General features: G+C 34.3%; 3 protein-coding genes across 4 annotated transcripts in view; all 3 read left to right on the top strand.

Annotated features, from left to right (window-relative positions):
* Positions 1–8,046: 8,046 nt before the first annotated feature.
* LOC108843562 (uncharacterized) lies at positions 8,047–9,523 on the top strand. The gene is made up of 4 exons (XM_018616789.2): positions 8,047–8,205; positions 8,299–8,399; positions 9,189–9,267; positions 9,361–9,523. Exons 1-4 carry the CDS (start codon positions 8,203–8,205, stop codon positions 9,406–9,408), a joined length of 231 nt encoding a protein of 76 aa, XP_018472291.1. The 5' UTR covers positions 8,047–8,202; the 3' UTR covers positions 9,409–9,523.
* Positions 9,524–9,664: 141 nt separating this feature from the next.
* LOC108843560 (WD-40 repeat-containing protein MSI5) lies at positions 9,665–13,158 on the top strand. 2 transcript variants are annotated; one of them, XM_018616788.2, is made up of 15 exons: positions 9,665–10,010; positions 10,501–10,564; positions 10,660–10,719; positions 10,832–10,894; positions 10,982–11,047; positions 11,186–11,260; positions 11,339–11,414; positions 11,491–11,686; positions 11,777–11,858; positions 11,942–12,015; positions 12,100–12,211; positions 12,314–12,388; positions 12,473–12,540; positions 12,622–12,718; positions 12,830–13,158. In XM_018616788.2, exons 1-15 carry the CDS (start codon positions 9,739–9,741, stop codon positions 12,932–12,934), a joined length of 1,485 nt encoding a protein of 494 aa, XP_018472290.1. In that variant the 5' UTR covers positions 9,665–9,738; the 3' UTR covers positions 12,935–13,158. The 2 variants fall into 2 exon arrangements, with proteins under 2 accessions (XP_018472290.1, XP_018472288.1); XM_018616786.2 differs by having other exon boundaries at positions 12,622–12,720; positions 12,833–13,158.
* Positions 13,159–17,832: 4,674 nt separating this feature from the next.
* Positions 17,833–19,463, top strand: part of LOC108815810 (probable polyamine oxidase 5) — a 1,986-nt gene continuing 355 nt past the window's right edge. The window contains exon 1 of the mRNA XM_018588312.2: positions 17,833–19,463. Coding sequence (XP_018443814.1) covers positions 17,999–19,463 — 1,465 coding nt within the window. The 5' untranslated portion in view covers positions 17,833–17,998.

The raw sequence follows: 19,463 nt of genomic DNA, 5'->3' as shown, positions 1-19,463 counted from the left end.
AGTGCACTAACCATATGTTACTCAATCATATTAACGATAAAATCTGGCAAAAATCATGTTAGTTATAATGAATCTATCAAGTCTTCTCGAAGACACCCCGCATAATATTTTTTAGCAATATCATTTTTTATGTTATGGGTTTAGTTTTAGAAACAAGATTGTATTTGTAAAGATGTAAGGCAATATCTCAGCTTACACTACAAAAAAATGGTAAGATTAAATCACTAAATTGTATCACAAATATAAATGATACTATTTTAAATTACTTATTTATAAGCGATACAAATATATGCAATTTAGAATCAGTTATACTAAATGATTTCATTTTTAGTTAATTTAGCATCAATTTAATGAAATGATATAATTTTAGTTAATTAGTATCATTTTAACAGAAATGAGACTATTATACAAATTTGTATCACTTAACTAATTGATACGTTTATTTTCTTTTAGTTAACTTCACTTGTTTAAATGATACGAAACTTACATCAATAAAAAACTGATGCTAATATAATTATATTTTTCTTTAAAATCAATCTAAAATAAATAATTGTTATTTATTTTAGTTTACGTCAGTTAAATTATTTGATCTAATATAGAACTGATATATAATTATATATTATTATTATATACAACAAAAAACCGATTTATTTGAATATAGCAAAAGTGATTAACTACAATCCCCTTACAAAAATCACAACTACGTAAACAAATAAAACAACCCACCTTAACTAATAATTTTTTTTAAAAATAGGGTGAATTATCCCAACTACACGAAGTGGTTACGATTCTTTTGGGGTCTTATTGTGGCTTTTATTTAACTTCTTGTATAACAGTTTTATCCTAGTAAATTATCTTTTCTATCAAGTTCCTCATTCATCGTTTCTCTCACAATTTCTTAAATTTTCCATCAGTTAAAAAATTCAACAAGAGTCAAGCTTTCCTTGAGTCATGGTGATGATTTAGTTTCAAGAATCTAATGGAAAATGTTTGATAAGGTATTATTTTCTCCTTCTCTTCTGGTTTTCACTGTTTTTAGAAAATTATAATTTCGGTAAAGATTTTTGTTGATGAAGTAAAGAGTTGAAGTTTTGTAAATTTTCCATGTTCCCTGAGATTCATCTTAAATCAATAATCTTAACTCCCAAACTCTATTTGATCTCTCTTCACCACCTTTAAAATTTTGCTTTTTGATATAACCTAAAATTGTCGTAGTATAACACAATTCGATTACTTCTTAAGATTTTTAGTGATTTTTTTTCTGAATTCATACGAAGTATATCTTACCATCATCGTGCTAACCGGATATATGGTTTTCTATCTTTAGCAGAATGGAAAGACATCATCATGATTCATGAGGAGGAGTTTAAGAGTCGAACAAGATGAAAAATATGTAAATTGTGATGTATAAGTATTGTCTCTCGTATGTGATTATGTAACTTAATTAAAGATAATTGATGTAATTTACCTTTTTAATATATTGGTTAATATTTTTTGTTTGCATTTTATATTGATAAAATATGTTAAGCTTTTCGTTATTTTTAAAAATGTGACAGATATTTAACAAAATTTATTTACAAACGGTAATAATATTTTAAATAATATTTATAAAAAATATTAAAATCATTTAAAAATTGATATTAATTTAGCTTCAGTTTTTAAAAACTGATGTAAATAATTTAAATCAATTATTTTAACTGATTTCAATACTAACATCATTTTAAAAAGCTGATATGAATATTAACATCATTTTTTTACAATTGATATATATCTAAATCAATTAAAATAATCGATGTCAATATTTATTATTTTTACATCAGTTATTAATAAAATGATGTAAATTATTTGCATCACCACTTTCAGAGTCATTTATTTAAGTGATACAAAATTCATTTGCATCATTTATAACTAATGTAAATATTATAAATAAATGATGTAAAACAGACATTTTTTTGTAGTGTTATGAGATATGAGTATTGACTGTACTGAGATTCGGAAGTTATGTTAGTTCAAGTTGTTTAACACACCTTAGAGACTTTGGAAAACATCAAGTTTTGAATTTAAAAGCTTGGTGACTCTTATCTACGAAACAAAAGTAAATTAAAAAAGTCAAATTTAGTTAGAGAAACTTATAAACATTTTATTATAATTTATCTGTTCTTGGTTTTAATAATATAGATTAAATTTCTAGCTTAATTTATTTTATAAATATATATTGGTTGATTAGTTAGAACTTGTCTGGTTGTATATATTTGCTTAAATTTAAACATATTCACAAGAAAATTGAGTATTATGAAACAAATGTCGGAGTCGAAGATTAAGATGATTTCTTTTTCTTTATCTTTTGTAACACTAAGGATTAAGATGGATATTAAAGCTTTATTTTGCATTATTTAAAGACTTACGCGGCAAGGAAGCATGGTTGGTGTGTTTTGTACTCTTTAGCTGATAAATTTTGGAATTATTCTTAATATCAATTTACTCATATTTTAATACTGATTTAGACTGCTTTGGGAGAAAAAACACGTTTTAAAAAGAGGATAAGAAGTTTCTTGGAACTGGCAAAATAGTAAAATTAAGATAGAACGCGATGACGATGGTAGGGCACACTGCGAGGGAGATGGATTCACGGACCAAGACGTGATCTCTTCAGCTGCGTTATACCAAAATAACCTATTTTTTGAGCAAAAATCTATTAGTTCGAGAAAAAAAACGAAAGAAATAAAAAAGGCCGTTTCCGAATACAACGAAATGAAAATCAACGACAACAAAAGGCTGGCTAAAAGACTGAAACACAAGCGAAGCAAAATTTGTTATGCATCAAAGTATCTGAACCAAAGTTGAAGATATGTTTCAGACAGGGTTGAGGAAGGCTGAGCACGAAGAATATATGTGAAAATATATTCTCTCTTGTTTCACGAAAAAGAATATATATTGATGATGCCAAGTTAGTCGGGAAATAAAATAAAAGAAGAAAAGATTCATTTAGGTTTGAGTCGCTTGAATCTATTTTCTTAAAACAATTACCAAATTACATGTTTCATGTTTGGATCTATTTTCTTATTATTTGATATGCTGACAATGTTTAAGAATTATACACATGTTGCCAAGAAACTCGGAAGATTGATATATAAGAGAAAAATATGTGTTTCACTTCGTTCTAGAATTGGAGTATCTCAGGATTTATATTATCCTTAACCCTGTGGCGATGCAATATGCATCATTACGAACGACCCCTCCACATCCCACAAACTTAATAGTTCCTAAAATTAACCCTCCTAATCTCAATTTAATACATTATACTTTGATCTAGTTTATTCGTTATATATCACAGCTCTTACTTCAGCTGAACTATGGGTATCATTCTTTGATTTATCAATGCAGTCCATCAATGTAAGAGGTTATGTTTTCTTTAAGCGAGGTAACGTAATGATTGTAGTGTTTTTTCTTTTGTCGACGACTTAGTTTAGGGTAATCGTTATGTAAAAGTATGCATAGTTTTTTTTCGGATAGGCTAAAGAATTAATTTTCTTTAGCCTATCCGAACACAAAAATAGTTTCATAAAATTATATGTAAACCAATCGAAAAAGAAAGTGTTTTCCTATCCAATAAAGCAAAGGATCACATAAGTTCCAGGAAAAAAAAAACTATGCATACTTTTAGGATCTGTTCTTTTCTTGTTATTTGCTTATGATCAAGAATCTTTTACTTGTTGCATAATATTTATACTATTAAAGCAGATGCATGTTTATGAATCTGCCCCTGAATTTTTTAAGTAATCACAAAAATTACCTGTATTTTTTTCAGTACAGTTTACAACCAATCAAAAGTTATTATTTTGCAATTACATTAAATAGTATTTAATATAATTCAATTCTTAGCCATAAAAACTATAATTTATATAAGAGTTATACTATCATATTTAATTATTTATAGTAGAATAGTCTAAACGGGTCCAACTATACAAAACCAACGGCCATAATTTAATTATACATATAAGAATTATAGAAAAAATTTGAAAAATAAAATTTTAATTCAATCATCATAGTCTGATAAAAAGATAAGGGAAATTGCATCCGGTGATATTAATAAAAATTTGACTAAGTAACCAAAAACATACTCTCTCCCCTTTTCTATTCTTATATCTTTTTACTATCTCTATAAAAAAATTGTTTTTTTTTCATTTAACAAATAAGCCCATAAGGCTCTATCTATATCTATACTATTAAAGCAGATGCATGTTTATGAATCTGCCCCTAATTTTTTAAGTAATCACAAAAATTACCTGTATTTTTTCCAATACTATTTGCAACTAATCAAAAGTCATTATTTTGCAATTACATTAAATAGTATTTAATAATTCTTAGCTGTTTTGAAAATTTTGTTTCATAAATGTTTACACCATATTTTTCCAAAAAATATTTCACATTTTTAATTATTTGAAAGTATTTATTAAATGAAACCTCAAAATAAAATCAAGTTCAAATAGCAAATGATTAAATCAACAAAATCATAATACGGGTATGAGTTATCTCAATTCTTTAAAAAATAGTTTCATTTAAAATAAAAACTAAGTCACATAAACTAAATTTAATAAAATTATAGAAAATGTTTTGAAACGCACAAATGAATTTTTCAATACAAGAGTGTTGAAGATATAAAATATTTTATTTAAATTAAGAAAAATCAGTGTAAAATAAGTTTAACTTCGGTTTAAATAAATAAAATCATATTACGGGTTAGAATTATTTTGAATCTTCTAAATTTAGTCATATTTAAAATAACAAAATAAGTCATATAAGTAAATTTAAGATAAATTTCATAAAAAGTTAAAATTATATATTTTATCAAAATCATTACTTTTATTACATAAAATAATTTTCCAACAAAAAATATATCCGCCCTTTCTAAGGGCGGGTCAAAATCTAGTTAGAATATTAACGTATAAGTATATATATACTAATCAACGTGCTTGATATATATTATTACAATCATTTATTCATCACAATGATTAGAATATGTTCTGAACGGCTCGTTTAGGTTAGAAGAAGAATAGAGAAGAAAACGTATTGAGGCAAATACTCATTTAGAGTTTCTTATTAATGATGTGATAATAATTTACAAACCCTTAGACCCATATTTATACAGCCTCAAAAAACCCGATTTTCTTTTCCCAATAGAAATAGTAACGTCCGACCCACAAGTGCTGGGCATTTACTGGTACAATAGAGATTTAAGTCACACAGATGCAACAGAATAAAATTACCAACTCACAAACACTTTTTGTATCCTTCGCCATGGGTTAACCGTTGTGATGGTTGCGGTCTGAGAGGTGGTTATCGCAAAGACGGCTATCGTTGCTATGAGTGTGATTTGTTCTTTCACAAAGAATGTGCAGAGACAGCGTTAGAGATCCACCACCCATCTCATCGTGAACATCCTCTCTCTCTAGTAGTGTTGGAGTGGTCCGACGTGAATCTTTGTAAGTTATGTGGACAATTTCTGTCTTATATGTTTTACCATTGCTCTATATGTGATTTCATTATTGATACTGCTTGTGCCAAAAATTCTCCACCAAATGTTATTGAATACCCCAAAGCCCATGAACACTCACTTGTTATCGTGAAGGATTTTGGTTATTCCAGATGTGAATTTTGTAGCGGGCAAAGCGTTTACAAGTATCGTTACATATGTTCTCTATGTAGATTGGAATTCGGAATCGAGTGTTCTATGCTTGATTTAGAGATAGATTACCCTTATCACCGTAAGCATCCCCTTAAATTACTTACTAAGGAAGAACATCATTTCTCTGACGGGAAATGTCGTATATGTGGAGAAGAATTAAGATGGAAATTTTATCATTGTTCAATTTGAAAATTTAGTGTGGATGTTGATTGTGTGAGGGATTCTCCACCGCTTGCAATCTTATTTCCTAAGGCTCATGAACATCAGCTCAGCCTTACACCAAGGAAAATATCTTTTGATTGTGATGCTTGTGGGATGGCGGGTGATCGGAATCCTTATTCATGCCAACAATGTGATTTCATGATCCATCAAAGCTGTATTGACTTACCGGAGATCGTCAACGTCAACCGTCACGAGCATCGTCTTTCTAGGCGTCTTCATCTAAGTCCTGGGAGTTGGATATGCGGAGTTTGTCACAAAAACGTTGATTGGTCATATGGTGCATATTCTTGCTTGACTTGTCCTAATTATGTCATTCATTCTAAATGTGCAATACGAAATGATGGGACAAGTTAGAGCTCAAAGGGATACCAGAAGAACCTATAGAAATCGAACCATTTAAGGTGATAGATGAAAACCTAATATGTTATATTAGTCACGAGGAACATTATTTACAACTCAACGAGGATAGTATCATATCCGGTGGAAGCATCCGTTGCGAAGCATGTGTGTTACCTATAAATTCTCAACCGTTCTACAAGTGCGTGCAGTGCCATTTCATCCTCCATCAAACATGTGCTTATCTTCCTAGGAAGAAACGTCATTTTTATCATGACAAGCCATTAACTTTAATATGTGGTGACATGATAGAGAGTGGTTGCTCAATGTGCGACAAACATTCTGATGGTTTCAAGTATACTGATTTTCAGTTCTTCAGTATAGATGTTACGTGTGGCACACTTTCTGAATCTATCATCCATGAAAGTCATCCATGCACCTTGTACTACAATGACGAGAAGCATATGAAATGTTCTTCTTGCAACCGCTTGGAGTATCGACTGTTTAGTTGCGATGACTGCAACTTTGCATTAGATATAAAATGTGCTGTTTTGCCAAAAACAACACAACACTGGAACGATGAGCATCTTCTCTATTTATGTTACGAGAAAAACAAGAAAGGAGAATATTGGTGTGACATCTGCGAAGAGAAAATAGATACCGTGATATGGTTCTATAAATGTGATAGTTGCTGTGTCACGTTCCATACCAAATGTGTTCTCGGCGACTTTTCACGTTTTATGCCGGGACGGATAGCCACATATGGAAAGTGGAGAATCAAAGTGATGCAAACCAGTCCTGGTTTCTTACCACGTTGTTACGTTTGTCATACTCAGTGCCGGCTTAGCATGGAGGGCGGTCAGTGCGATCGCCCCAGGGCCCACCCTAATTTCTTTTTTTAATTTTTTTCTTAGTGACATATATAGTATACTAAATTTAAACTTATGTAGTATTATAAAATGTGAGTACAGAAATTTAATAAAAACTCAAACTAAAACATGTATGTTAGTTTATTTGTGTAAAAGTAACTTAAATATATTTAAAATTAGTCATTATATAGGGCCTAAATATCTCCTAGACTATATTTGAGAAGTGATTTTGCCATATGTCTTCTCTACAATCATTCTCACAAAATAAATATGACATGTCTACTAGAATTGATGACATGTCTTATAAATTAATATGACATGGACAATTATATTTAATATTAATTTATATTTTTGGTAAACTTTTTAAAATATGGTAATAACTCATATAGTACATTTATTTTCGATTTATATTTTTGGACTTTTAAAAATATGGTAATAACTCATAAATCTTCATTAAAATAAATATATTCAATTATGGCATTTCAAATTTCAAAATATCATTTAAATTAAAAATATTTCAAAAATATTACATATTTTTAGAAAATTATAAAAATTAAATCATAAAATCAAATTAAAACGTAAAATCATTAATCCCCTAGTATTTTTTTTATAATATAAGGTCTAAAAGATTTTTTTTGCATTAGGGCCCTTAATAGTGTTGAGCCGGCCCTGGTCATACTCGACATGCAATTCCCTTTGTTTTAAACGTTTTTTATCCCAAGAAAAATGTATTCATTTGTTCTTTAGAATGTTTATTCAGAACCGGATTACGTAAAGATTTGTATTAAATGCCATAACGTACTCCTTTTTATATCTATTGTGTCAATAAATAAATACTGTGTGCTTATTATTTTTCTTCGTCAACCCAATTTTGACCCAACGGCCTTTCCAGATAGTCTTAGGCTTACTGAACCGAACAACAAAACAAAACAGGCCCATAAATTTGGTGTAAACTGGTCCGGTCCACACCGGGAGACAGTCTCGTGTGTGTAAAATACAGTAATCATCCAGACTGCTTCAAAATCGTTTTCCCTCATCAGATCGAGATCGAAGCGAAACGGAGAGATCTCTCTTAGCTAGCTCTCAAAAATGGTAACTATAGATCCGTCCAAGTGTTCTCCTTCATTGCAAAATTTGATCGCCTTTTTTAACTTACGATCTCCGTGTTTTATGTTGTTGTTTTAGGCGGCGACACCGATTGCGAGTCCGATTGCGGTGGCGATGTACCCGACTTTATCGGTGTTCACTCTGGCGATTGGCCTCCTCATTACCGCTTTCTTCTTCATGTAAGGGCTATAATCTCGATCTGATCTGATCAGATCCCCCAAATTGCTGCTTTTATATTTGCTTGATTCATCTTGTGTTTGTTTTGATCGACCAGAGTTCTGAATTGCTTAGTCATGACTAGGTTGTGAGTTATGAATCATTTGCTTATCTGAAACCCCAATTTAAGTTAAGGAGGATCTATCTTATCCTCTTTGTTGGTTGTTCTTTGTATTTGAAAGCTTGACCAACATTGTTATTTGCTTATTATATAGTTTTTGGTTACAATGCCTTATCAGTTCCTAGCCTCTGGGTTAGGCTTTAATATAACGAAGAGATGATGTAGCTTATGAACTTGGAGTCGTGACTTTTTAATTTATTTATCACCCTCTCTCATGGTGTATTATTATTGATGTGAAGACTCAGATATGTCAGTTAGTTACGGAATATATATCTATTGAATCACTACTTTGTAGGTTCGTTCACTGAATGTAAATGATCGGTTTAGTTCATTACTAAAAAATTTGGATTTTGTAATTCTCGTTTTAAGCAATAAGCTTCAACCTTCAGAGGATGGCAAGTTCTAGGAGTTATGATTCGGTTTTTGTTGAGTTAGTGATCATGTGGGTTAGTCGCAAGTCAAAGTCTTTAAGATGGACTTGAACCATTTTATATTTGGTGTTCTTTTTTTTGCAGTCTGGTGGTCATATCGGACTTAGGTTTAGGTTCAGTTCGACAAGAAGTGATCAAAGTATTGTTGTTGTTTTTTTTTTCTTTCTTTCTTTCTAACTTACATGTTACTTTTGATGCAGCTATGAAGCTACATCATCCAGGAAAAACCGTAGTCTAGGGATGGAGCTTGCCACCGCGGCAGTAGCATCTGTTTTCTTGGTATGGTGTCTTTCTTCGTCCTCTCAACTTTGTAATAGTTCTCTTAAACGCAATCTCGGTGTTGAAATCAGTTTTCTCTGGGTTATATTGCAGGGATTTGGATCGTTGTTTTTGCTACTTGCTAGTGGTGTTTATGTCTGATCCTTCTTCCTCAATACTATTCCCAGCTAGTTTCAATGAACAAAAAAAAAAATAACAGACTTTTATCTTCTGTCCAATTTAAATCAGAGTTATGAATGTTAGACTTTTGATTGTCTTTCTTTGTGGATTTTTAACGCGCTAAACGTAGTTTTGATGTGGCCGCTATTATAACAGCGTTTTGCGTCAGTTAAGCATTTATTCTTGTTGGTAGTTCCCGAAACGAAATTCACCTATAACTGTACGACACGTGGCGTAAAAGACAGAATCTGAATATATAATAATATTAAGACAGAAAAAGTAGAAAGGAAGTTAACAAAAAGGTGAAAGAAAATGGGGAGTGAAGTAGCAGCGACGACGAGAAGAGAAACAGAGGCTCCGGCGACGTACATTGGACTGAAGACGAGAGCTCGGACACTTAAACTTAACAACGGGTCTGTGTCAGCATCTTCGCAGCAGCAGGGAAGCACCGAGATCAAAAAGAAGAAGAAGGAGAGTCACAAGCCCACCGTTGACAAAAAGTACTCTCAGTGGAAGACTCTTGTTCCCATTCTCTATGACTCACTCTCCAACCATAGCCTCGTCTGGCCTTGTCTCTCTTGCAGGTTGGTCTGTTTTTTTTTTTGTTCTAGGGTTTTCAAAATTTCGTTTTGTGTTCTTTGTTTACTCTGATCTTTGGTTTCTGAGAAAGTGTATCCTTTTCTGGGAAAGTAAAATTCAAACTTTTGCTTGGGTCAGGCTACTGAAACACATTTGAAGTTAAAATAGTATAATGCTGATAAACGGAGAGTCTTTTTGCTAGCAATACGACATGTTCTAGTCTATGTTTATACAGTTCATGATTTAGCTCAGTCTCTTTTATGTGTCTTAAAGCTTTGATATTTGAATCTATGATTTTCTTGCATGAAACTCTTGAACTTGATTTTGTTAGATCACGTTGATTACACTTGTTTGAAGCTATTAGAGACTACTTTTTGATTTCTAAGGATATTTCAGGTTTTGATTTTGTAGCTATGGTAAAGATTTAGTGAAGTGTTTAGCTTCTGTGTAAAAGATGTCCGATTTTTGTGAGTGACTGTTGTCTGCTTTGACCAGATGGGGACCACAGTTTGAGCAAGCCTCGTCTAAGAATCAGCAGCGTCTCTATCTCACGGAGCAAGTAGGTCTAGAAATATATATCACTTCAATCTGGAAATTTTTGTCCAGTGCTCCTCATGTTTACCTTTTTTTTTTCTTGGTTATGTCTGTCACTAGACTGATGGAAATGTGCCTAATACCTTGGTCGTAGCTAATTGCGAAGCTGTTAAGAAGCAGGTAATTAGTTTCTTTTTTTTTCAACCAAATTTTGTGCTTTTTGTCCTTGTGTTACTCTCTTGCTAAGATGAAAATATATGAAATGATGTTTCTTCTGTATATATATGTTCAGCTTAACAGAGAAGCATGCTCTCCATTGGTGAAGAAGTACAAGACAATCATCCACCCTGGAGAGGTATTAACTCCACCCTTTCAATAGACTTTTATTACTGCAAAAGACTTTGGTGATGTGTTGTAACCCTTCAATCTTCATGAATCGCAGGTCAACAGAATCAGGGAACTTCCACAAAATAGTAAGATTGTAGCTACTCACACCGACAGTCCTGATGTAAGCTCTGCTTTCTCAAAAATAAGATTGCTTTCTTTTCTCTTTATCTATAGGCTATAGACTATAGCTATCCTTATTCTTTTTTTTGGCATACAAGTTCAAGTCTTAGTCATGCAAGTATGGTATATTGGTTTTCAGGTTCTCATCTGGGACACTGAGACTCAACCAGATCGGCATGCTGTGGTTGGAGCTCCACATTCTCGTCCTGATTTGGTAATGTTCTCTTATGAGATTCTTTTCGTAATGTTTTCCCACCCGCTTGTGTATCATCTGAACAGCTTTAATTCGCAGATACTAACTGGACACCAGGATAATGCTGAATTTGCTCTTGCGATGTTCCCAACCGAACCTTTTGTTCTTTCTGGAGGTGTATATTGTGCTATCTTCGTGTCCTATCTTGTGGTTTCCATGTTTCTCTCATCATCAAAGATTCTTCTGCGCAGGCAAGGACAAGTTAGTTATTCTGTGGAGTATCGAAGATCAGATCACAGCAGCTGGTACAGATTCCAAATCTCATGGTTCTAGCATCAAACAGAGTGGTGAAGATAGTAGTAAAACTGGTGGTCGCTCCGTTGGCCCTCGAGGTGTATATCATGGCCACGAGGATACAGTTGAAGATGTGGCGTTCTGTCCATCTAGGTAGCTTCTTGGAACCATTTATTTCTTTAATGCAAAACTACTCGGGACTTTTCTGATGCGTTTTGGTGGATTTTTGTTTTGTTCCTGTAGTGCCCAGGAGTTCTGCAGTGTTGGTGACGACTCTTGTCTTATACTGTGGGATGCGCGAACCGGCACATGTCCTGCCATGAAGGCACACCTCTCTTTTGAACCGTATCCAAGTTTGAGGTGTTCAACGTTTTGGTTCTTGTTTCAGATTCCGTCTGTTTCTTGCAGGTTGAGAAAGCACATGATGCTGATCTTCACTGTGTCGATTGGAATCCTCATGACAACAATCTGATCCTGACAGGGTACTTATTTTACACTCTTGAGTACTTGTCCAAAAGGTTAGGAGTTGCTTCTAATTCTCTCACGCTTTTTTCGCAAATTCTCAGGTCAGCAGATAACACTGTCCGTTTGTTCGACCGCCGAAACCTGACCTCAAATGGAGTTGGCTCTCCTATCTACAAATTTGAAGGCCACAAAGCTTCTGTTCTTTCTGTTCAGGTATCAACAACATGCGGCTACCTCGGTTTTATTGTTATATCATTTCTTCTGTTAATGAGCTGTACCTCTTCTCCAATGACACTCGTTTTGTTATCGTTTCAGTGGTCTCCTGATAAATTATCTGTTTTTGGGAGTTCTGCAGAAGATGGTCTCTTGAACATATGGGATTATGATAGGGTTTGTACGTTTCCTCAGATTTACATTGAAAACTTTTTTATTACTTTCAAGCTCATCATATTCATATATATTCGTGCACATTAGGTCGGCAAGAAGTCTGCGCGTGCACCCAAAAGCCCTGCTGGGCTTTTCTTCCAGCATGCTGGTCACAGGTTCTCAACGCGTAATCCTGATTCTCTCGTTTACTTGCTTCAATGGTATCACTATAATCTTCTCATGTGTATCTTAACTAGGGACAACGTGGTCGACTTCCACTGGAACGTATTGGAACCTTGGACTATTGCCAGCGTTTCTGGTAACTGTGAGAGTAACGGTGGGGGTGGTAGCTGCAGGTACTTTTCCAACTTTCTTACTGCATTACTTGGGAACCTATCTACGATTAATTTTCTAGGCAAAAAATAAAAATAATGAAAACTTTGTTGTGGTTTTCAAAAAATTTGGCAGATATGGCGGATGAGCGACTTGATTTACAGACCGGAAGATGAAGTACTGACAGAGCTAGAGAACTTCAAGTCACAGGTTTTCTCATGCGCCTCCAGGCATTGAGGAAGCAAACCCCGTGACTATTAGTACGCTGACGTGGTTTAGGTGTCTTCAGTTTTTTTGCGGAGGAACATTGGCTCACGTATATGCGGTTTAAATATTAATGTTGGGGATGGATTACTTTGGTATATGTACGCCAGTAATTTAAAAATATTGGTAGGCTTAGGGCACTTCCGGAATCGTGTAGGGTAACCATTGTTGTGAATCACAAATCAAGAATTGAAGTACTTGACTTGACACATGTTTCACTGAACTGTTCATTTCCATTTCCAACCCCAATCAGATAGAAGTTTGGTTCGGTTTGGTTCATTCCCTCTTTTTTGGTTCTGCATAAACCAGAATGAACCTGGCCCAGCCCACTAGTCCTACAGTCTATTGTGCAAACCATTGGATTTGAAAGCTCATGGGATTGTGGGGGTGAAGGAGTTAGGTAGGCAACAAGCAGTGATACTTATTACAAAAATATCTTCTGGTAGATTCTATCTGTCTCCCTCCCTAGTTTTTAAAACGTCTCCATGGTGATAGTACTGAGCCTTCAATGGGGTTTTTGACTTATCTGAACAATAGGTACACTAGTCATTTCATAGATCCAAGACCACCACATAGCTTCTATAGGCTTTGTTGGATTCTTATCTTTCGTTCAGTTTCACCAATAACCAAACAAAAAAACCTTGTTTGTCGACGCATACAAACACACACAAATAAGTGGTACACACAGACACGTCTTGAGTTTTGTATGTCTATGTGTATGTGAATGTGCCAAGTTATTTGTTTGGAGAAGAGGAGACAAAATTGTGGCTCAAGAACTATATGTTAATAGGTTATGTCCTTTTTATTAATTCCTAGCCATTAAATCTAAGCCCCTTTGCCTTTTCTCCTTCTCTCGTTCATTGTTTCAACAGTCTTGTTATCTCCCCATCCACTTATTAATATCTTGTCGACAGTTTATACGCCATTGGAACTGGTCATTAACTAGAAAAAAATGAGGATACTCTTCATATTTTTCTGAATATAGAGGTTCACTATAAAAGAAATATTGTTCTTTCGACTTGTCAAAGATATATGTGTGGGTGGGTGGTGAACCAATAGAGCCTAAAGCATGTTTTAGAATGCAAAGCTTTTAGGGAGTAATACTCTTGTTAGTTTGGTTACTATATAAATGAACACAATGAATTTATGGTTTGCGTATTAAATATATGAGTATCCAACACGTGATAACCTTCGAGTGTGTCATTTTCAAGCTTTGAAGATCAAGGAAAGGTCCTTGGTTCACGATAATTAAATCCCATTGTAGCTTACATTTTTGCAGCTCGAGATTTTGTTTGCCTTCATGCCTTGCACCTACATAGTTGTATATCCATCTACACTAACATGCATCTCATATATAATATGATGACTTCAAGGCCGGCTCACTTTGATATTGACCCTGCACTAAAATATATATCTTGGAGAGTTTATGTATGGTATTAAACTTTAAGAGTCTTTTTACGAGTTTTTCGAAATTTTAGGGCCCTAACTAGTAAAGAAAATTTGATAAAAATAGAGCGGGCCTGTGCAAATGGACTGTTGGCATTTCCTCTAAGCTGGCACTGGATGACGTATCAAAGAAATCGAGAGAGGCGATTTTCCAATAATAAGATTGGAGGTTGCTCGTTTCATTTGTATATCCAGACGTATCAAAGAAATCGAGAGAGGCGATTTATGCTAAATATAATACTTTTAATATTAAAATTAAAATTTTGATTTTGTGTACATCAAAGTACAGAGAGATCACACACGTAAATGAGAAAAATAATAATTTTATATGTATATGTTTCAGAACTCAAAGTTGATTCTCGGAGAGGCAGAGAGCTTCTTCGGGATGTGCAAACTAATCGCAACCGACAAAAGCCTTCGCAAGATTTTGTCCTTATGTTCTGTTTCTATTGATTATTTATTCACATTTTCGACAGTTAATGAATGTTGGCTCACAAAACATATTACTGTGGATTTTACGTAGAAGCAATGCACATCAATTATTTAGTACTCTTAATATGAGTAGTTATAGTTATCAGTTAAGTCTTGATACTCAATATATAGTTTTTTAACAATGGGTCATTTTCTGATTATATATAAGTAAGCGATATGATAGCCTACGGATCTGCACTGCCTTTGATGAAGATCCATTTCTGTGTAGTGCAAAAGTTTGATATAATTAATTTTAATTAAAGTAAGATAAATCTAGAACAATATCTTCACTAAAAGAAAAAGCTTAATACTTTGATCATCTTAAAGGAAAATCTTCGCTAAAGAATTCTTCATGAACAAACTAGCTTAAGGAATTGTTTGATCATTGTCTTTGTGTATTAGTGTTGTGATGATTGCCTACAAATTCTATGGGCAACACAAAAAAGCAAAAGGAAAACAAAAAATACTTAACATCTTTATAGTTTCCACTATATATGTTTGTCGACTTAATAAAATAAATTATCACGTCGGTTGAGTATTTTATAAAAGGTTCAACTTCAAGCAATAGTATCTGATCCAAAACAAACCAAGCAAAATACTTCTTCTGAGAAAAAGCTAACCTCTAAATGAAATTAGATAGATAAGAATCTTCAAGCTTATAAATATTGTTTAATGATTTGTTAATCTCACATTTCCAAGTTTTTTTCCTTTTTTTCATTATTAACCACCGAAAATCTAATACAGTATATAACAATGACAGAGAATTGATGACAAAAAAAGCAATGACTTAGTTATAGACAGTTTTTTTTTTCCAAACAACTCCGTATATACAACATACTTTGAAGATCATACTGTATGACGGTATTTATTTAAACTCAACATGTTTATATGTATGAGTCATATGTTCGCCACCTTCATATTCATTTTAATTAAAAACTAAACTAAAATCATTTCAACTTTTGTATCATATTTTTCTCTTCAGAATTAGCTGCATGCATAAAATAAACTGAGCTATATACAATTATATTATGATGGATCTTCGAGTGATGACACAATCATGCTTAGGTTGATCATAATGGGTGCCAATCAAAGATAGATCAGTACCACTGACTCATAATTTGCATCTTGTGGGCCGTACTTCTGTCATCTGCTGGATCTTTTTTTCCCGTTTGTCACCGCCATCTTCTTGCTTTACATGTGACCTCTCTCTTTCCAAAAATTATCATTTCTTTCTATAAGTTTTTCTTGTAAACCAAAAAAGTTAAATTTGGGTCTATTAGACCTAATTCCCAGGCGAAAGTACAGTTCACAGATAGATTTTTTTTTGGACATTCAAATGAGCCGAAAACAATGCCTATATCCGTGTGGTCGATGGGGTTTGAATCCGGATTCGCCGTATTGGATTTTTGATTCTCTAAGCATTACTATGCTATTACCACCGGTTTCTTTCTATAAGTTTTTCTCACTTTAAGTTGTTTGCTCTTTTTGAATTTTTATGTACAGTGAAATTGCTAAATTCGCATGGAGAGCTATTATTTGGAAAGCACACGATGGTAAAACCGTAAAGAAGGTTTAAAACACGTATGTGATTTATACACATGCAGACATCGATTACGATAATACGCATAAGACAAATATATGTTTCTTAAAAACTCTTCAAACTTAGTTACTCTTACATATTTTCATAAGTGAATATACGTCAAAATAAGTCTAATAAAGAAAACATTTCAAACCGTCTAAAAATATACAACAAGAAATGACAGATATGTATTATTGGAAAAAAACAGATACACTAGGCATAAATATTGACACGTTGTTGGTACGTCCAGATTTTGGAGCATGTCGCAGAACATGCAAATCCAGTCAAATTACTGTTCACTAAAAAATCGTTGGGAGCAGTTGAACCGCCTCTAACGCTCAAAAACTTTCTTCCGGAGATTTTACTGTGCACACATAATCAAGGTGTATCTCTCCTATACCAGAACAGTTGTGTGATTTATAAAATTAAAATATATTATAATGAACATATATAGCTTTTCTGAAAAGAGAAAAAAAAACGATTAGCAGTGAGAGGATGGGTGAGCTTTGAGGGGACGTAAAATCTAATTCCACATGTACATCTTTGGACATAGGTGTTGTGTTTCATACAAGTTGTGTGTGATACTGATGGTAATAATTTGGTTCTTTTTTATCTAAACAGTAACTAGTGGATCTTGAAAAAAAACAGTACTTGTTAAATAATTAAAGCCAACTTTTAGTAGTATAATAATATTATTATAAAATAGTACAGCTGCTGGTGCTTATCAAAAAAAATTCAAAAAATTATCAGTAATCAACGTTCCCTCCATTTCAAATTAATCTATGTTCTAAAATTTTCACACTTATTAGAAAAAAACACATTAAAACTTAGTCAGTAATGCATAGTTTTTGTAAATTTATATTTATTATATTTTTAAACCAATAAAATTTTAAAAATGCAATTAATATTTTAGAAACACATTCATTAGTATTCGACAAAAATACATTGAAAATATGAAAATATATCTTTTTGAAACATTTTTTTCCTTAAAATATGCATCTTTTTGAAACCGAAGAAATATTTTACTATTTACACTACAAGAATTACACTGATAGATAATTCTAAAATTCAAAAAAATTTACACTACAAGAATTATTTCATATAATTATTAAGATAATTAAATCTTAAATAATATTAACAAAAAAATTACGCTGATAGATAATTCTAAAATACTATTTTCTTTATATTTTAATATTACGACTGCAGACTACATGGTATTTGTAGTCTATATAAATAACAAATTTGCAAATTAAAATAAAAATAAAATTTAATATATTTATACAGCAATGTAGAATCATACAACAACTAAAAATATAGTAATAAAAATCAAGAGCATAGTAATTAGTAAAATCTCACCAGCTAGCTTTCGGGGTCAGACACACACACACAGACAGACACTGTCTCTCTCTCTCTCCCTTATAAATGTTCTGCAAAGTAATCTCTCTCCATTCATTCCCTCTCCTTCCCCTCATCCCCAAGTCTCTCTCTTTTCTTCATTTCACCGCACCATACACACACACCGACACACACACAGAGTTTCCATGGCGGCGAAGAAACCGAGAATCGTGATCATCGGAGCCGGAATGGCCGGTCTCACGGCGGCGAACAAGCTCCACACTGCCTCCAACAACACCTTCGACCTCTCCGTGGTCGAAGGCGGGTCGAGAATCGGCGGGAGGATCAACACCTCCGAGTTCTCCGCCGAGAAGATCGAGATGGGCGCCACGTGGATCCACGGCATCGGCGGCAGCCCTATCTACAAAATCGCCGAGGCGACCGGCTCTCTGCTCTCCGACGAGCCGTGGGAGTGTATGGACCCCACCGTCGATAAAGCTAGAACCTTTGCGGAAGGCGGGTTCGAGGTTGAGCCTTCCGTCGTCGAACCCGTCTCGGGGCTGTTCAATGCTCTCATGGAGTTAGCTCAGGGGAAAGACATCGACGACGGAGATTTGGGTGAAATTTACGAAATTGCCACTAGGGTTTGCTCTTCCGGTGATGGGTTTAACGGGAATAGTGTTGGGTCGTTCTTGAGATCTGGGTTCGATGCTTATTGGGCTTCTTCGATCGGTAAAGGAGAGAAAGGGTGTGGTGGGACGTGGAGCAGGAGGTCGCTTGAAGAAGCTATCTTTACTATGTTCAGCAACACGCAGAGGACTTACACGTCAGCAGATGATCTCTACACGCTTGACTACGCGGCGGAGAGTGAGTACCAGATGTTTCCAGGGGAAGAGATCACTATAGCTAAAGGCTATCTGAGTGTTATACATCACTTGGCCTCTGTTCTTCCTCAAGGTGTTATCGAGTTGAACCGGAGGGTTACGAAGATCGAGTGGAGGCAGAGTTATGAAGAAGGTCCTGTGAAGGTGCATTTCTCTGATGGGTCTGTTTTGTTTGCGGATCATGTTATTGTTACTGTCTCTTTAGGTGTGCTTAAAGCAGGGATTGAGGGAGATGGTGGGTTGTTCAGTCCTCCTCTGCCTGGTTTTAAATCCGACGCTATCAAAAGGCTAGGGTATGGTGTTGTCAACAAGCTGTTCGTGGAAGTGTCTCAGAGAAAGTTCCCGTCTATGCAGCTTGTGTTTGAGAAGGAGGATTCTGAGTATAGGTTCGTGAAAATCCCTTGGTGGATGAGGAGAACCGCGACCTTGGCCCCGATACACAGCAATTCGAAGGTCTTGCTTTCTTGGTTCGCAGGCAAAGAGGCTCTCGAGCTTGAGAAACTAACCGACGAGGAGATCATGGACGGTGTCTTGACCACTGTGTCTTGCTTGACAGGCAAGGAAGTGAAGAAAGACACGGGAATAACTCCAAAGACCTTGACCAATGGCTCTTTGCGCGAGGGTGATGATGAAGTCGTGAAAATCACAAAGGTCTTGACGAGCAAATGGGGAGGTGATCCTCTTTTCAGGGGTTCGTATTCGTATGTCGCGGTCGGGTCAAGCGGGGATGACTTGGACGCCATGGCTGAGCCATTGCCACAGATTAACAAGAAGAGTGGTCAGGTCA

This window comes from Raphanus sativus, chromosome 2 (genome assembly GCF_000801105.2).
Source record: "Raphanus sativus cultivar WK10039 chromosome 2, ASM80110v3, whole genome shotgun sequence".
In the NCBI taxonomy this organism is placed as follows: domain Eukaryota; kingdom Viridiplantae; phylum Streptophyta; class Magnoliopsida; order Brassicales; family Brassicaceae; genus Raphanus; species Raphanus sativus.
This window is presented reverse-complemented; position numbering and strand designations above follow the sequence as displayed.

Excerpts from the sequence above, each read along its gene's own strand:
- LOC108843562 (XM_018616789.2), top strand. Across the intron at positions 8,400-9,188 it reads ATTACCGCTTTCTTCTTCAT|CTATGAAGCTACATCATCCA; the intron begins GTAAGGGCTATA and ends CTTTTGATGCAG. Across the intron at positions 9,268-9,360 it reads CAGTAGCATCTGTTTTCTTG|GGATTTGGATCGTTGTTTTT; the intron begins GTATGGTGTCTT and ends GTTATATTGCAG.
- LOC108843560 (XM_018616788.2), top strand. The coding sequence starts at position 9,739 with ATGGGGAGTGAAGTAGCAGCGACGACGAGAAGAGAAACAGAGGCTCCG. Across the intron at positions 10,011-10,500 it reads TGGCCTTGTCTCTCTTGCAG|ATGGGGACCACAGTTTGAGC; the intron begins GTTGGTCTGTTT and ends TGCTTTGACCAG. Across the intron at positions 10,895-10,981 it reads CAATCATCCACCCTGGAGAG|GTCAACAGAATCAGGGAACT; the intron begins GTATTAACTCCA and ends CATGAATCGCAG.